The following is an 18,710-nucleotide window of genomic DNA, read 5'->3' as shown; positions in this document are numbered from 1 at the left end:
ACCCCCTACTTGGCACTACTTTTTATAGACTTCAAAAAGGCGTTTGACACAGTGGATTGGGGTTACCTTGGTGAGGTGCTGGAGAGGCTGGGTTTCGGCCCCTTCTTCCGACACCTTGTCCGGGTTCTTTATTCCCAACCCAGGGCGCGGGTCCTTATTAACGGCGTACTCTCCGAGTCCTTTTACATCCAAATAGGCACCCGTCAGGGTTGTCCGCTTTCTCCACTACTATTTGCTTTGGGGATGGAACAGCTGGCGGCGATCATTCGTCAGGACTCTCTCATCAGCGGCTGGACCTGGGACCGGAGCCATGCAGATAAAATAGCCTTATACGCTGATAATGTCCTTCTGTACCTAGCAGACCCTGAACATTCTGGTCCACGCTGTCTGAGCGTTCTTTCGGCGTTCGAGCGGGTCTCTTGCCTTCGACTCAACCCAGCGAAATCCACCTATGTCCCTCTGCACCCATCCCGGTCATGCTTTGACTGGCAAACGAATATTCCCTTACGTAAACAGTCCTTTAAATATTTGGGTGTGTGGATCGCCCTCCTTCCGGGGCTTGAATGAGCCCTGAACATTGCGCCCATGGTCTCCAGGGCCAGGACGGATCTTAAGAAATGGCAACCCCTCCCTCTCAACCCCTTAGGCCGTAGTGGTGCCCTTTTTAAAATGATGATCCTTCCCAGTTTTCTGTATATTCTACAGAACACGACCGCCTACCTCCCGGGCAGCTGGTTCCGGGAGATGGATGGTATTTTTGTTTGTTTTCTGTGGGGTAACGGGAGGTCATGAATGTCCCTAGCACATTGTCGTATCCCTCCCTACGATGGGGGCATGGGGGTTACTAACCTGCACCTTTACTACCTTGCCACTCGCCTTATTGTGATCCACGATTGGTTCACCGGTGGATGGTCGGATCCAGCATACCAAGTTGAACTTGGAGCCCTGGACTCTCCACGGATCCAGGACTATTTGTATGGCCACCCAATACCGCGGGATCTTCCTCCCATCACTCAGTCGGTGATCCTGGCCTGGCGCACGGCTTTGCGTCACGTCCGGTGGGACTGGAGGCTCACCAGGAAGACGCCCTTGTGGAGTGGAGCATGGTTGAACGAGGTCTCCTCCCTTCGGGACTTCCGGCACTGGGACCTCGTGGGGATCTCGCTTCTGGGGGACGTCTGAGTGGGGGATCACATTAGATCTTTTGCAGACCTGCAACAGCGTCACTCACTCCTTCCCTCACAGTTCTACAAATACCTCCAACTTTGCCACGCTATACAGGTGTACATTCCCAGTCCTACTACCCTTCCAGAGTTCAGTCCCTTGGAGGCCCAGGTGTTGATGGGTGACCTTGGTAGAGGAGGGGTGTTGCGAATTTATAAGTCCCTAGTTAATAAAGGTCCTGCGTCTCTCACTCGACCCGGTGGGAGGAGTGGCTGGGTCCCCTGGAGGAGGCGGACCGGAGGGATGCCCTTATGGCACCCAAGACCCTGACAACCTCCTCCAAACTTCATCTTACCCAACTTTATTTCCTACATATGGCTTACCTCACGCCGGTGCGGTTGTATAAAGCTAATCTGCAGGCCTCCTCCGCTTGCGCGCGCTGCTCCCACACCGCTGCGGACTTCTTCCATGTAGTCTGGCAGTGACCCGCTATGGAGTCGTTCTGGAGGGAAGTGGAAACACAGGTGCCCTGTGTTGGGTGGTTCCCCATGATTCGCTGCGCCTGCTGCTTGGGGTGTTGGAGGGCCTGGATGGATCCAGAGCAGATAAACGCCTGCTGGGAACGGCGGTGGCGAAACGGGACATTGCCACCTTGTGGTCCCAGGCCAAGCCACCCACCGTTAGGCGCTGGAGGCGGGGAGTGGATTGGTGGGGAGCCCAGGAGGAGCCCCTTTTTGCGGCCAGAGGCTGTCCTGAGAGGTTTGGCCGAATATGGGGTAAATAGTTCAATCTCCTTCCCCCGTGAGTGTTTGAGGGCGTGGGAGTGTTTGAGTGCGTTCGTCCTCATACAACGGTATATTTATTCCCTTTGATGTGCATCACTCTGAAACTTGTGTAATCATGTACCAAACTAATGTGTGGTTCTGCTACCGATGTAAGTTTGTGTTAAATTTAAATGCAATAAAGTTTGCTATAAAAAAAAAAAAAAGGAATCTAGCGGAACCAAGAGTGTTTCCAAGAGGAGCAAGAATCTGGTTGTTTTACCTAGGAGGAGTTCTCGTGTCAAGAAAGTACTTAGGAGGTTTATAGACTAATTCTTGCAGTTGTTTGTCATTGTGTATGTGTTGTTTCTCTTTGGTGTTCTATGTGTGTTATTTTCTTTGGTATTGTTTGTTAAATTGTTTAATGTTTATGAAGGGGAAGATGTGTAGTATGGTCTGGTGTAGCATGCAGATGAAGATGGTGAATGACATATGGGGTTCTAGAGTGCAGAGCGAGTAGGGGGCAGGAGAGACGGTTGGGATGTGTGGTCGGCTTTTGGGCTCGCTATGTAACTTTTGGATACTACTATGGCATATTCTGGATATCTTCAATAAAAAGCATTCCACTGTGAGGAACTGCATTCATATTTCCACAGGAGTGCATAAATATTTCACACATTGCCTTAACTTAAGCCTGTCTCCAGGGCTTTAAGTGGGATGAAAAAACTAGGGGGTCTCTCAAATGAGCATGGCCAATGTAATTAAGGGTGTGGCTTAAATCACGCAAGCTAAAAATATGTGCTTAGCATAGTGTGCAACCCGACTTGCATTTTGCGGTTTCTGTCAGTGCATCCAGATATGTAACATCATACCTACAACAAGTCAGGACAATTGGCGTTGTCAATGGTAGTTAGTTGCATAAGATAAATAAGCAGCAACTATGGCTTGTATATAATATTGAAAACGCTTCCACTTAAAGCCCTGGTGACACCACAACAATGTTGCTGCTCCTGAGTTTCAAAAAGGGAAGGGAAATCCAGAGAGAAAATGACTCTCTTTAAAGGATGTCCCTTCCCCTACAACACTGACCTCGCATGACGTCATGACATAACTTCCACTAGTGAGCAGTGTGAGAACGCGCACATCGATGTGCCTGCTGTCACTGCAGTCTGGAAACAAGCATTGGCATACCAATAGGTCTCGCCTTTGGGACCTTATAAGTGTTTAGCCGTTCAACAGTGAGGTTGTTGCTCCAAGAAAATTGTGCTGCATAACTAAATACTTATAAGGTCCCAAAAGCGAGACCTATTGGCTATGCCAATGCTTGTTTATGCGACGGTCCGCAACATGAGTTTAAAAAAAAAAATGTAAGTCTTGCACAGTGCAGCTGCTGCTAGGCAAATGGCAGCTCATCTCACCACTTGCACGGTGGGCGGCCGGCTGTGGTATGATGCTACAATGGACCCAACCCACCGGCTTGCTGTGATTTACTGTGCTGCTGGCACATCACACTGACAATTATGAGGAACCACAGCATGGGGCTTGGCTCTGCACGCATGCACTTGCCCTTATTTTCCTTTATAGACATTAGCTCCTGCTGTGGGTCCAGGGCCGGAGGACTGGCCTCAGTCTCTGGTCATGTGGATTTGGAGGCGGAGAGTCTCTGCAATTTAGAACAGCAGCGCAGCAAGCAAGTACGCACCAGGCCCAGCGCAGCTTTTGGAGTCGGCACTGGCAGTATGTATTTTGAAATATTCGAGTCATATGGTGCATGCACTCCACAGCTTATGTTCTACAACTCAGACCTGTCCTGCCAAGCCTCCCACCCTGGGGCCCAGGAGCTAAGTTATTGGCCTCACGGCCCGCCATGAATTATTTCCGAGCAACCGGCCTTCCCAAGGCCACTGGGTAAGGGAGACTGCACTGCTCCATCCCACCCCTGGCGCGCTTTTATGCAGTGAGGGGGAACTGGGCATGTGGCTGAGAGCATCCCTCTTTGGAATTCGCATTGTTGCTGCTGTCCCACACTGTTTTAAGGTGTTTAATGGCATTGATTTGTGAAGCTCACAAACCCAGTTCTATTGTTACAAAATATTCACAATCGTGGTGACCGTGCCAAGTACCACCATCGCGTAGACCACTAATTTTAGGGTGACGTCACGCCAGCAATAATGGTTGTAACTTTTATCAACACTTTTCCAGAGAAATCTCCAAGTTTCAGTACTATTAATTCAATGAGGTTTGCGGAAGATTCTGGCATTGAGAGGAAGTTCGGCATTGGTCGATTTAGCGCCAGCGAGACTTGCGGTCAAAATGAGGGATACTGTTAGTCAACAAACACAGGTCTAGCTGAGGGAGACTTGAGTCGCCTGTAGTGAAAAGATTGCACGAAAAAGAACTACTGTAACGTAGCCGTTTGGCCTTTGCAAGTCGATACTGTGAGTGCCTTTAAAAACGAAAATAGCAACAACTCATGTTATTTACTATAATTAGAAATGGCCTCAGGAACTATTTAATAAATTATCGTAGTGCCAACCATACTGCCATTTTCGAACACACAATTGACCATAGTGGCAAAGTTTTGGAATCCATTTTAGATTCCGAGCAATATCTGTACACTGGGGTGAAGTGGACCGAGGGTAGCGAGGTATTGCTCAGTCCATACATGACTGGTGGGGTTTGCGTCAGCAGCCATGCGCTTGGTATTTCCTTTCCTCTTAGGGTCAATGCTCATTAAATGCACACCTGTGGATAAGCTGCGCCGCACTGGAGACATGAAGAGATCACGTGGATTTCAATATAGGGATATGTAATGTAGTCCCCGGATGATGTCCAGGAGAGAAGAAAACAAATGATTTATTTATCGGTCTCGATTTTTTCCCCAAAATGTCCCTCTTCCTAGTTTTAAAATGTTGGCGTATATGTTCCTAGTTTTACCGAAAGGGCAAGAAAGCGACTCAAAACTGCGCGCACTCATTGAGAGTTGGAGTTAATGCATGCAAGGCAGTTATTTTTCTTCAGTTCTATATAGCCCAAACTTGACCCGAAGGTATTGGAGCACTTTACATGAGCGACAATCAGCCTCCAGCTGTAACTCCGCCATTGAGAAATCGGAAGCGCATGAACCTTGAGTGACTTTCGTGCTTGAAGATACAGAACACCACAAAACACCACAAATGTCTACAGAGGAGCGCTAGCCTATCGCGCAGTCACTTACATGATCTGATGTCACGTGTAATCCCCAGATAGCCAATCGCGCAGTCACTTACATGATCTGATGTCACGTGTAATCCCCAGTAAAAAACAAGCATTGGCATAGCCAATAGGTCTCGCTTTTGGGACCTTATAAGTATTTAGTTATGCAGCACAATATCCTTGGTGCACCAACATTAACTGTTGCATGGTTAAACACTTATAAGGTCCCAAAGGCGAGACCTATTGGCTATGCCAATGCATGTTGCTCTTTCTTAGCCCAACAGCAGCAAATAGGAAGCGAGAAATGGTGGCACAAGGGATCAATCAGGTGATGTCACGAAGGCGGTAAAAGGGTACAAGATGTCACTTCTGCTCAAATGACATACAGAGGAGCTCCTGCTGGTGACAAATAAGTGTGTCTTAGGACATGCACCGTGAAGACATGCCCAAGATGTGTGCACTCCAAAGACTTTTCTTACAGCATGCACCCTGAAGACATGCCCCAGACATTTGCGAACCCAAAGACATGTCTTGGAACATGTTACCTAAAAACATACCCCAGACACCCAGACCCTGGAAACATGTCTTGGAACATGCACTCAGGACACATGCCACTGACACCCGTATCCCAAAGTTATTTCTTGGAACATGCTTCCTGAAGACAGTCCCAGGACACAAGCACCCCATAGACATGTCTTGGAACATGCACCATGAAGACATGCCTCAGAGACTCAGAACCTAAAGACATACCTTGGAACAAATACCCTTAAGGCATACCCCAGACGTGTGTACCCCGAAGACATATCCTGGAACACGCACCCTGAAGGCATACTCTCGACACTAGCACCCCAAAAACATCCTGAAGACATGCCGAAGACATGTCGGAGATATGTGCAGCCCACACAGATGCACTCGAGGAGTTCAGCCATAATACACGGCATGGCTACGTGCACCCGTGGGAGGAAGGGAGCCCAGGACAGCTCCATGTTAGCCTAGAGTTCAGCCTTCTGTGTGACATTAAGAAGTGGACACCAAGTGGTGAGTTCTGAAAAGAGGACGATAGATGCGCGCAATTCTCACCCGCTGGACGTGAAGCGACCCCCGTCACTCGCTCCGGAACGCTCTCCATCCCTCCGCGGCTCTCTCCCATCTCCTGCGGTCCTCTGTGCTCTCCAGCTCGGGGTGCAGTCTCAGCTGCGTCGGCTCCGGGAGAGGGGTGTGTGACAGAGGCATGAGTCAGAGCAGAAACCGAGCCAGAGTCTGAGAAACAGACGGGTGGGGATGGGGGAGGGCAGAGCATCTGAAAACATGTCCCCCAAGCAACCTCCCTTTAGCAGGGCCTGGACTGCTCGTCAAGACAACACAGCAATATTGTATCAAATGGTAGCGTCTTCTTCCGGGAGAAAAGAGCAGGGAGAGCCATAAACAGAGGGAAGAAGAACAGGGAATGAGCAAAGGAAAGGGGTGAAATGAGGGAAGTGTCAGGACAAAAGGAGAGATAAGAGAGGGAAGAAGGGCGAGTACAGAAATGGACTGTCGGCAAAAGTGAAAGCGTTTCCCTTGCAGGAGCGAGCAGCGCCAGGAGCGATAATTACTAACACATGGCGCCAAAGCTCCCTCCCGCAAGGGAATCGCCAAACGTGCACGCATTGACATTGAAAGCAATGCAACAAGTGCACGAGTTTACGCCGAAAAGTGAAGCGATTCCAAAAGGTCTTTTTCCTATGCAGCGCATTTGCGCTGCGTAGGTGAGACCTAACAAGCGAAAGCGTGCAGAAACGCAGCGCGTGCACATCTTCTGTCCGTCTGCGTGCACACTTTGGAATATGTATTGATGCCAAAAGGCCCTCGCATGGCGAGAGCAACGCATGCACGCTGCTAACGCCAGGCGAGACCTAATAACGGAACACCGGGGTCAGGGCACAAAAAAGAGCCCGATAGAGACCCATTTCGAGGCCCCCTTTAAAAAACAGTTGGTACTCAGCACTGGCGAGACCCAGCCCATTTAAAGCCCTGCCTGTCTCGTCTGTGCCACAGCTACAAGGAATTTGAACTCCGGTTAATCTAGTTACTTTGAGAGTTCACCCTGACAAGAGTTGAGATTATTCCTTGAAGTGGGCCATTGCCCACCCCAAATAATAATCCAAATTCTTACAGCTAGACAGTTTATTTTATTTTAAAAGTTTTATATAGCACTAGCTTGACCCGTAGGTATCAGAGCGCTTTACATACATACTGTAAAGAAAAACAGACTGAAATTGCATTACAAAGTAGGCAGGCAGTAAGGAAGCAAAACCAGGGATAGAAAAAATACAGCATGGAAGATAATGTGGTTAACACAGTCCGGTCACCAACTATCCTTGAATGTCAACAGAGAGGAGTAAACTCAGATATTGAAGTCTAGGTTAGTTGACGTTGGACAGGAAAGTATTTGTTAAGGAGATGGATTTTCAGGTCCCTTTTGAAACAGGAGAAGGAGGGGTTGCATCTGAGGACTCTAGGGAGAGCGTTGCACATCCTGGGAGCGTTGCCCGAGAACGATCGTTATTGTGTGGTTATCTTTTTCAGTTTCGGAGGAATAAGAAGGAGTGAGTTGGAGCTTCTCAGCGTTCTGGATTGACCTGCTCTTACCAGTTTGTTGTTCAGGTAGTTAGGGGCCAGAGAGTGAAGGGTTTTGTGTGTGATGCAGGCCAGTTTGTAAATACACCTCCCTTCCATGGGGAGCCAGTTGAGGGAGTTGAGAGCTGGAGTGATGTGTTCAAATCTTTTTACTCTGCATACGAGTCGAGCGGCCATGTTCAACACTGCCCTTAGATGGGCTAGGTGAGCTTTTGGAGTCCCCATTAGGATGGCGTTCCCGTAGTCGATTTTAGAGAGAACTAGGGTTTGGACTACTTTCTTGAGGTCATCACAGGGAAGAAAAGGTTTCAATTTCTTAAGGTGTTTTAGAGAGAAAAGAGCACTTTTTGCAGAGTTTTTGATGTGGGGCTCCATAGATAAGTTCTTGTCATGGGTGATGCCTAGAGACTTAACTGAGTCGTATAGGACGATGGGGCAGTTTAGGGCGACCAGATTCTTGAGCCACTCTTGGATTGGACGATGGTTGCTTTTTGGAGAGAATAGGATTAGTTCTGTTTTATCGTGGTTGAGTTTTAAGTGGTAAGCGTTGAACCAAGTTTGGATCTCGGTTAGAGTGGCATTGAGGTGTTGGATGTCGCTGGGAGACTTGATTTTGATATAGATTTGGGTGTCATCAGCGTAAAGGTTATAATTCACTCCAGCTTTTTTCAAGATGATTGTGAGAGGCTCCATGAAAAGATTAAAGGGGGCCGGGGAGAGGATCGAGCCTTGCGGGACCCCAAGTGTGACTTTTGTTGGTGTCGCCGTGCAGGAAGTGCAAGGAGGGTAGGCCTGAGCAACAAGGCGGACTCAAGGACTACTGCGTTTACGTCCTTTATTTACAGATATAAGGCCAGACAGCAACACCAGGTTGAGTACGAAGGGCATCGACGTTCCTCTTCTCGTCAGAGTCCCCGGCTCGTCTCCTAGGTCATCAGGCTCAGCCCCAAAAGAAAGATGAGAACGGGATTTAGTCGAGTGTCCTCCGGTCTATTTACCGTTAAGGGGAAGGGAAGTGTGGGTATTGCAAACATGCACTGGCCGTCACCATGTGTAAACCAAAAGATGTAGGAAGGGCGGCAGTCCTTGTACCCCAGCCAAAAGGGAGAGTTAAGGTCACCGCAACACAATGTGACCACCCGCTTGCAGCTACCCGTTCCCTCCCGTGGTGTATAGAAGTCCCCGGAGTTTCCTCCTTACCTGATTTAGCCACGCTTCTCCTGAAGCGTGGCGGGGCGATGAGTGTTGTCGTTGGCCTCCTGGCTCTCCCTCCACTGGGCTCCCACAAAGCTCTTTGCCAGTCGATACCTCCTCTGGCCGACAACCGCTTCTTCTTTCTGCTTCTCTCCCTCTCTCCCTCTTCGCTTCTCCGTCTTCACTCCAGGTTTTCGCGCCGGCGTCTTCCGCATCCACCTCTTTCTCCACTACCGATGCGTGGGATAGGCTGGCGAAGGCTGACGTCACGGGGGCGAACTCCACCTCAGACGGGTCCGGATCGTCCTTAAAGGGCCCGTCCCATCCCTGTGGACGAGAACGACAATCACCTTCCAATCTGGTTCCGTCTGTCCCGTCGACCCCGTGACAGTTGTCTTCGAGAGACAGGAGTTGATTTTAATTTGTTGCAAGCGGTGTTGAAGGAAGGAGGTGAACCATTTTAGTACAGTGCCATTGATGCGGTAGCGCTTCGACAAGGTCTCCAGAAGCGCTGGATGATTTATTGTGTTGAATGCCGCAGATAGGTTAATGAGGATGAGTAGGCAGGCATCACCATCTAAAGTCTTGTGAATATCGTCAGAGACGTTGAGCATAGCTATTTCCGTGCTACAGCCTTTCCTGAATGCTGATTGAAAGGTGTCGAGGAGGTTAAACTCATCAATGTGTTTGTTGAGTTGGTGGAGAACGCATTTCTCCAATGTTTTTGCAAGGAATGGGAGGTTGGAGATAGGTCTGAGGTTGTTGAGATTATTAGTGTCGGCCCCTGGTTTTTTGAGAATGGGTGTGATTTGTCCAAGTTGAAGGGAGTCTGGGACACAGCCTGAGGTGAGAGAGGCGCTGATGATTTTTGTCCAGAAAGGGGAAATGGTGTGGTTAAGTTATTTTAGGATTGTAGATGGGATGGGGTCCATAGTGTGGGAGGAAGGTTTTAGGTTAGAAATTATACTGAAAACCTCATTTTTTGACATTAGCTCAAAGTCGGACCAATGCGCATTGTTTTTTAGCTGGAGGCAGAGCGGATTGTCCTTGGTAAGAACTCTTTCTGAATGATCAGGGGTGGTTAGAGTGGGGCAAGTTAAGAGGGAAGGAGAGTTAGAGGTTTGGATGACGGATTGATCAATTTTCGAGACTTTATTAGTGAAGAAGGTGGCAATTTCTTCACAACGCTCATTGGTGGCTTTGATTTCTTGAGAAGGAGTGCAGTTAGTTTGGCTTTTGACAATGTTGAAGAGTTCTCTCGGTCTGTTTTTCGCCAGATCTAGTTGGCTGCGGAAGAAAGACGCCTTTTCACTGAAAATGTGTTTTTTGTATGCTTGCCGAGCAGATCTAAGTTGCGCTAGGTGTAAGGTAGAGGGGCTTAGTCTCCAAAACCTTTCCGTTTGTCTGAGTTGACGCCTTTCCTCATTCAGATCCACATTAAACCAGGGTTTAGATTTGGTTTGTCTCAATTGTTTGAGTTTGAGAGGAGCTACTTGGTCTAGAACCTCTGTCATTTTTTAGTTAAAGTGTGTAGTGAGGTCAACAGCCACCGATGATGAGGGTTGGAGTTGAAGATGGGCATGAATCCTGGATTCAAGTTCGGATAAAGGGATTGCTTTGATAATTCTGGATCAGTTTTTAGGTTTGTCATCACAAATAGGTTGGTGGAAGACAAGTGCATCAATCTTGAACAGAATGAGGTGGTGGTCGGACCAGTCAATGGGAGAAATCGCTCTGTGAGAGACCAGATCATTGATGGTAATGATCGCATCCAGTGTTGCACCTTTGATGTGAGTTGGTTTATTGCAGAGCTGTTTGAGGTTATATATTTCAAGTAGGTTGGATAGGTTCTGGGCAGTGGAGTCTTCTGGGTCGTTCCAGTGAATATTGAGGTCACCCAGGAACACGTCTTTAGTGTCTGTCATGGAGAACCGTGATATTAGGTCTGTTAGTTCTTCGGGGAAAAGGGTACACTCTCCAGGAGGTTGGTAGATGGTGTGGAATTTGATGGGCGTGGTGCCCTTGGCAGCGAGTTCGACACCCAGGTATTCAAACGATAGGTATTCTGCAGGTTTAAGTTTGGTAATCTGTATTCCTGCCTTGTGGATGATGGCTAGTCTTCCCCCCGTTTTGATCGGTCTGTCTTGTCTGATGATGGTGTATCCTGGGGGGGTGAGAATGTCAAGAATGGGGGTGGAGTGGACATTGAGCCAGGATTCAGTGAGGAAAGCTATGTCAATTTCTTCAGCGAGTAGAGATTCAGCAATGTCTGTGGCGTGTTGTACTGCTGATCTGCAGTTGAGGAGCATGCAAGAGAGAGGACGGGGAGCCTCGATGATGGGGGAAGTAAGGTGGATAGAAGAGTATTGAGCAGGAGGTCTAGGCGAGTGGACATTTTTAGGGATTCTGTTAGTGCCGATAATAACAGGGATGGGGAAAGGGGCTGACTTCTGGCTCAAAGCGAGGTAAGAGTCGTTGATCTCATCAGGTTTAGGTATCGAAAAGGGTTGGCGATCCTGGTTGGGTCGAGGTGCCTGACTCGCTGACGGACTGGAGGGACGAGGGGTGCACTGTGGGGCCAAGGGAGCCGTATTGAGTGGGGTGGGAGGAAATCTACCCGGGGAGAGGGAGCACGGCGGCTTGGTCCGGTTGAGAAGATCTTGTTGTAAGTATAGGAAATCAGCAGCAAGGGAGTTAATTTTCAGCTCCATTCTGTTCAGTTGCTGTGCTATTGAGCTGAAAAAGTTTAAGGTTTTAGGCAGGGGCCGAGAATGACTTGGGTTTTTGGAGGGAGAGTGGATAGGGGTCGGGGATTGGATGGAATCAGTTGGATTAGGAGAGGGGAGAGGTTGGACGCGGGGAGCCGGATTAGTAATGCTCCCATTCAAGGAGTTCAAAGGAGGAGTAGAGGGTCTACTGTCCAAGTGAGGAGGGAGATAAATTCTAGGCAAGAAGTCAGAGTTCCGGGGAATGTCAATGAGATTAGCGGTGGAGGCAGGTTGTGTATGTGGGTGTGCGACGGCCGAGGGGGAGCGTGTAGTGATAATAGGGGGGAAAGAGTTTATAGGATTGGTGACGACGTTGGCCATGGGGATGTCACGGTGGTTGTCAGTGAGGTAATAGGTGGAGACCGGTTGTGTCTGTGGATGTGGGACATCGGAGGGGGAGTGTGCAGTGGTAGAAAGGGGGAGAGTGACCACAGGATTGGAGATGACGTTGGACATGGGGGAAGTAAGGGTCGGGGGAAAAGGGTGTGTGTTGGAGAAAGAGGTTGTTTGTGGGGGGAGGGTACAGATTATCAGGGGTCGAGCGGAGAGTGCCTGTGGGGATTTCGGTCGTGGGAGGACAGAGGTTAGAGTCCGAGCTGTCAAGATCTAGATCGGTCTTGTGGTGTTTGTTAATTGTGAGTTTGTTGTTCTTGGTGTGCTCAGTAGATGTAATAGTTGTGGGTGTTTGGCGGCAGAGAGTAATGATAGGGGTAGTGTGATTATAGTGAGTGATGGTGGATGTCCACAAGTTGAAGAGAGGTTCTTCAGGGCAGGGAGATTGGGTCAGTTCCACGTTATTAGTAAGGGTGAAGGTGGGTTGGGGAGATATGGTTTGATGGCTCAGTTGAGTTAACGAGGAAAGAAGTGTGGGGAAGTGGCGGTCAATAGTGGTGAGGTGTGGGTCGGCGGCCTGCATGAGAATGGTTCCAGTTCTGTAGATTGAGATGGTGAGTTCCCCTTTGAAGGTCAGGGAGATGGTAGTGGAGATTTTTTCACCATAGGGAATGATTACTGACCTGGCGATTTGAAGGTGAAGAGAGAAGGTGGTTTTCCATTTACCTGGGCGATTTGTGTAGAAAATTAAGTTAGTTTTCGTGTTGCCGTTGGACGCTGTGTGGTAGTTATCTACAATGAGTGTTTCCAGGTGTTGTTTTAGAGTACTATGCTTGAAGTTCTTTTTTGCATTACTGGTCAATTTGTCTGGGTAGTTAATGGACCAGGAGTTGGCTCCGTAGCGCACAAGATTTGAGTTCCGGGTGGTGTAAGGTGGGCACATGGTTGAACGGTAGAAATTCTGAGATACAATCAGGACTCAGGCCAATGAAGAAATGCAGAGGCACAGTCCGGAATCAAGCATAAGGCAGGGTGGTAGTTATCATACAATTATATGCAGTATATACACTAAACTTTAAAGTGCCATATTAACTGCAGTGTAAAACATTTATAGCAGTGCATCTCCTAAATCACAAGAGGTCAGGGCCCCACCAACCATGATTTTAAAGTATCTGCTGTGCCTTCAGGGGGGGGGGGGGGGGTGAGGGTGCAGTGCAGGCCTCAGCCCCTCAAGCCTGGGCAAGAACCTCAAGCGAAACTCCAGGTCCGCACCTGGACCAAGTCTCGTCGGACACTCCAGCCAGGCGAGCCCTCACCCATCGACAGTGCCACCTGGGCCACACTCGAAGACAAAGGCCCAGCCTCACCTTGAGTCGCAGTCATCACCATCAATCCAGGGATGCGGCGAAAACCAACGACCAGCCGGTGCACCTCTCCGGTCCCTTCTTGAAGCGTCCCGGCCACTGACAGCGAGTCCTCATTCAGATAGGTTCCCTAGAATGGGTCGAATGTTCCGATATCGGCTTGGGGGTCCGATGTACGGGATGCAAGGCCAAACAAGGATTTCAGCTCGCTTGAGCAATCCTCAGCCTCGGAGCGCCCTCCTGGAGCTCCTCACCGTCCTGCAGCAATGGTGGATGACATTTACTTTCCCGGCCTCATAGCATTACTTGCCTCAGGACTCCTGTCACTACCCCTAACCTATGACACCGAGACCTCTCACCTGTGCCAAGCTGTAAGGTCTCCATGCGCACTCCAAGGTCGTGAAGGGCACTGCCGGCTTGCCTCCGAAGACCCTGCTGAGAGCGCCTGGGGCCGCAGCTATCCCGCACCACAACATCTTTAAACATCGAAGGGTGCTGGAATTGTTCAAAACACAGAGGCACAAGGGCTTCGATGCCTCGTCAAGCGTAGTAAGCGCTACATAAAAATGTAGTCGGTGGGATCGATCTGATGTTATTACAGACTACTGATTATACAGCAAAGCACTCCCACTTTGACCGAAGCGATCACACTGTAACTTATTATGTACACGCCAAATCCACAGCAAACAGCCCAACAAGAAGAGGTGGGCTCCCCCTCGTCAGCATGGGGCCGCCAGTCCAGAGGGTAAAAGAGCACAGGGGTCACCCAGAAGTACCTCACTGACAATCCGGGTACTTCTCCCACTTGTCCCCAAGTCCAGTCCACAGCGGCAGTGCAGTTCCCAGCTAGCTTGCCCCACCCTGCACGTAGAGCACCAGCAGGGAGCAAGGTCGTAGAGGGGGGCACTTCAATGCATTCCGCTCTGGGGGGGGAAGGCCACCGCTACTTTCACTTCTGTAACCCCACCAGTTGTGCCCCTCTATGGTACCCCCGTCGCCAGGAGCCACTACATGCACACAAAGTTCTCTCCACAGCCCACCTGCGGGGGCTCACGCTTCAGGCCTCCCCGGCATATCTGCAGCCTTCAAATTCAGGTCCCCAAGCCGGGAATCGCCACCAGCTGAACCAGTATTGCATACGTTCAAATCAGGGGCATCCGGTATTTTTTTTAAATAAATCTACCACTCTGCCTTTTACAGACTAACTCCTCTCTTACATCCCTCACTCGCTTTCCAGCCCTTCCCCCTCCCCCCCCCCTTCCTCCTCCCCCCCCCCCTTCCTCCTCCTCCACACCAGCCATCGCCATAGGGTCGCCTTCTCACCCGGCTATCAGGAAGATGATGCGGAGGGGGTCCGTGGCGATGGTCAGGATGTACAGAGAAAGTGCCGGTCCGAAGGCGATGAAGGTGCAGCCGAAGAACACGGAGACCGTCATTGTCGAGACGAAAAGGCAGAGAGAGGTAGGACCAGGATACAATAGCAGCAAAGGTTTGGTGGAAGCACTGAACAGAACTGCTTTTGATACACGGAAGTGCTCGTGACACCGACAGGAAGAGGCAGTGCTATAGATCCCGCAGGACACTGGCAGAGCCGTCGGCCAGCTGAGCTGTGAACCCAATCCACATTGTAGCTATAAGCATAGTTGCCACTATGCTGAAGCTTTTTAACTTTGGTGGATACATTCTAAATTATTTTTAACTCAGTACGTTCATAACAAGTCCTCAGCTTCGCTATGTCTCTGCAGCCTACACCATCGGTAGTGAATGCTGACTGCGCATGCGCCCTAAACTGGCTACCCATGCCACGATTGTTCTTGACTCTTTGTGCGCATGCGCGAGTGGTCCGTATCACATGGACTGCGCATGTGACGTGTGACTCGCGGAAGTGCCTTGCTGTAAAAGAAGTATTGTGAAGCAGATAGCTCAGTGTATTCCCGGTATAACCCGATGACCCGTAGTACGCTTTACCTCAAAAGCAACGCAGACGCAGATATTGGTCCTGGGTGGTCCAGTGAAAGAGAGGGAAAGCATGTCTGCGCAGAACTCAAAGAAGGTGAGGGGTGACCTAGGTGGGCAGAGGATGTACTTCCATTCCCTGAATGGACACAACAATTACAAATACATAAAGACAATAACATGTTGAATGTGTAAAATGAGCGAGTCAGCAGAGGACACTAATATTAAGATGTCATGAAGGAAAACAAAGGCACTTAGCTTGTCAACTTCGCAATACTTTAAGAGACTCTGATTTGGAGGAACGTTTTTGACTTTGATCAACATCTGTATGTGAGAAATATACATGCGCTGTGAGAATGTGAGCTGTCTTGGACTGTACGAGTAATAAGCATTAGTAATCATTTGAATACCACTTACAAATGCATTTTTTAAATTTAATTTCTTTTATGGCTCTATTCATCCTAATGGCTAATGTCAGAATGCGTTACATCACACACATACAGACACAATGTGCCATACAAGTGTGTAAATCAGTGTACAAGAAATGTTATGTAAGACAATGAGGGTTACAAGGTGTAGGAGTCACATATTCTTAATCGTAGGCATTATATATGATGAGTGCTTGGCCTGGAGCAACACAAACTCAAGATTTAAGGCATAAAACGGTGGTTGTGGTTGTCTGAACTAATACGACTTTATTACTACCGAAACAAACTATTTTTTCACAACATCCGTAGAATAAAGATTGAGAAAAATAAACTAAGGTTCTAAAGCTATGCCTTGCAGTTTGCAAGCATTCCTTGATACTGGTTCAAAAGTGGCCGTGCTATATTAGAAAAAGTGTAACCTATGAGCTCCAAGCAACAAAAAGATTTCTGTGACAAGAGCAGTAACCCACTGAGCTATCCACATAAAATACAAATCTATGATATGCATGTCACACGCTGTGCTTTGCGGCAGGTACATTAACCTTATATGCTACTTTATGATGAGTCAAACTTGTGACTAGACAATATGCAGCTCTCTTAAGCATGTGCACTAAACACCATAGTAAACTTACCATTATCATTATACCCTGGACATTACTGAGAACACAAAGATTTCATTTCTGTATCAGGTGCCATGACCTTGTAAGATTTTAAAAAATTTAGGCTGTTTGTGACTGATTAAGTATGCCAGAACAGATTTACTGTCACATTTGTCCTTGGTACCAGATTCATTGTGGCAGAGTTTCTTTTTTTGGGGGGAGGGGGAATGTATAAGTTGACTCTTAGACTCCGCCTTTCATGATTTTGCTCTCCGTGACACCATCTCTCTTCTGCTGGACTTCCACACCTTGACCACCTAATTTATAGAATCCCGGAGTAAAAAGATTTTATTTCCAGATGTGCAGCCAATCTGTGTGGTTGTATAAACCATCCATTCGCCACACTGTACTGAGACCACTCTATGTGAGCCAACCTAAGATTGGCTGATACATTTCTCAGACAATTCTGGCACTCTGCACACAGCTTGCTGTCTGCAGTTGATGGCACGCTTGGTATTACTACAAGCCATATGTGCCCCATTTCAGCTTTTGTTTTTCGGCCCATGGGCCGATGAACACAGGACCAGCACTGCGGCATGCAGGCGAGTGAAGCAGCGACATGACTAGCCCCTGCCTGCTCACCCCCAAAAGGACCAGTGGTATGCCGTCACTTTACCAGAAGCACAACCAGTGTTGTGCTGCTACTGCCACTTCAGGGATACCCTTGGCATGCAACACCTGCACTGGACCCTTACACTACAGTGTCAAACCTAGACCATCACCGGGGTGTGCGCGCACTGGGTCTTTAGCATGGAGGTTTAGAACCGTGTCCTTACACATTAGTGCAAGCACAGTGCCCTCAGCATGTATTGCCAGCTCATGGCATTGAGCATGCACTGCCAGCATTGGACCTTCACTATTCAGTACCAGCCATAGCCCTCACACGGCACTCAATCAGCTCTCTACGTACCATTCTAGACTCCTAGGGGTCTATATTGTGTTCATCCCAGGAGTCCCTCACCTCACAGTGCCCATGGCCATTAGTAGGCAGTGGCTGCACTGTACCCTCACCTTGTAGTGCCAATTTTGGCCTCACTCTCCAGTACCAGCCAAGGCCCTCACTGTAAACAGCACTGGTTTGGATCATCTTCCTACGCTAGGGCTCTAGGGGACTACATCAGAGTTAGGCCAGGATTTCCAAGGACACACAAACATTTCAAGCCGCTTTAAGGGTGCAAATCCATCTTTACTTCCCTCATGAACCTCCATCTCACCAATGCTATTTTCACTGCAGAATGACACATGCAATTGTCTTGTAAAACATATTAGTAAGGAGTCCATCTTGCCTGACTTCATAAGGTTTCATACCCCATGTTTAGTATTAAGTGGGACAGAGCGAGAGAAGGCAACTCTAACTCTGGTCGGGGAGGGATGGCAGGTGGCCAGCCAGGACAAGATGGCGGACGGATTCTAAGATCGCTCAGTCGAGAGACCCCCGGATCCATGGTTGCCTGCCGCCGTCCTTGCCTGATTGACCCTTGTTCGGTTACCACTGAGTTGCAGCATCCTGTATGGATGCAGGGGACCCATTTCCGAGTTCACTGCTGCCTGTGTGAGCCGGCTGGAGAACGGCACCTTCCTGGGCCTGGGCGGATTAGGATGCAGCCTGGGATTGAGAAGAGGCATTCCTGTGCGCCGATGGGGACATGCGGCACAGCAGCTGCTGAAGATGCCCCGGACTGCCGACACCCATTGGGGCACTGAGGCTCAGCCCATTGGCCCTAAATTCAACTTGGGTCTGACCAGACTGTCAGACGTGTGGAACCGAAGCATGCGGCCCTTTGTGAGACTGGAGATGCCGAACCACCAACACGAGTACTATCGAGGGAGCGAGGTCCGGCAGCCAACAGACGCTGCCTTCCCCGCCGGCTAATCTGACTAGCGATTCCCTCCCATCCACTCCATAGAACGACTTGCCGCCTTACGTGCCACACTGAGTAAGACCACTAAGCCTTACATACGTTGACGGACTTGCGGACGGGAGGCCATTCAGAGAGGTCGGCCCCTCATCTATCTCTCCCCCCCCCTCTCTGCTAGAACCATATTATAATAGCCCCCACGAGAAGGCAGATGCTAGAAGCATTTCCATAACAGTCATAAGTGGAACTATCTGGGCATGCAGATGCCAGAGACTGAGATCTCGGTGAAGGCTGCCACTTACTGTGAGAAGCATGGAAGTTATGTAGAGGCATATACTGTGCACAGGGCGGAGACGTAAGCGGAACTTGAACTAAATAGAGGGAAGAAAGGAATAGGAGTCGTTTTTAGG

The 18,710-nt window shown here is 49.1% G+C and overlaps 2 protein-coding genes across 4 annotated transcripts in view; one reads left to right on the top strand and one right to left on the bottom strand.

Annotated features, from left to right (window-relative positions):
* Positions 1–15,188, bottom strand: part of LOC146859934 (gamma-secretase subunit Aph-1b-like) — a 125,769-nt gene extending 110,581 nt beyond the window's left edge. The window contains exon 1 of the mRNA XM_085643676.1: positions 14,722–15,188. Within this exon, the coding sequence (XP_085499802.1) occupies positions 14,722–14,834 (113 nt within the window). The 5' untranslated portion in view covers positions 14,835–15,188. The remainder of the gene's footprint in view (positions 1–14,721) is intronic.
* A 64-nt stretch (positions 15,189–15,252) lies between these two features.
* The window catches only part of LOC146859932 (uncharacterized), a 253,741-nt gene continuing 250,283 nt past the window's right edge, over positions 15,253–18,710 (top strand). The window contains exon 1 of one of the 3 annotated variants that reach the window (XM_085643675.1): positions 15,253–15,451. In XM_085643675.1, the coding sequence (XP_085499801.1) occupies positions 15,428–15,451 (24 nt within the window). In that variant the 5' untranslated portion in view covers positions 15,253–15,427. The remainder of the gene's footprint in view (positions 15,452–18,710) is intronic. The other 2 variants (XM_085643673.1, XM_085643674.1) reach the window with 2 other exon arrangements.

The sequence above is a fragment of the Triturus cristatus genome, chromosome 3_1 (genome assembly GCF_964204655.1).
Source record: "Triturus cristatus chromosome 3_1, aTriCri1.1, whole genome shotgun sequence".
Lineage (NCBI taxonomy): Eukaryota > Metazoa > Chordata > Amphibia > Caudata > Salamandridae > Triturus > Triturus cristatus.
This window is presented reverse-complemented; position numbering and strand designations above follow the sequence as displayed.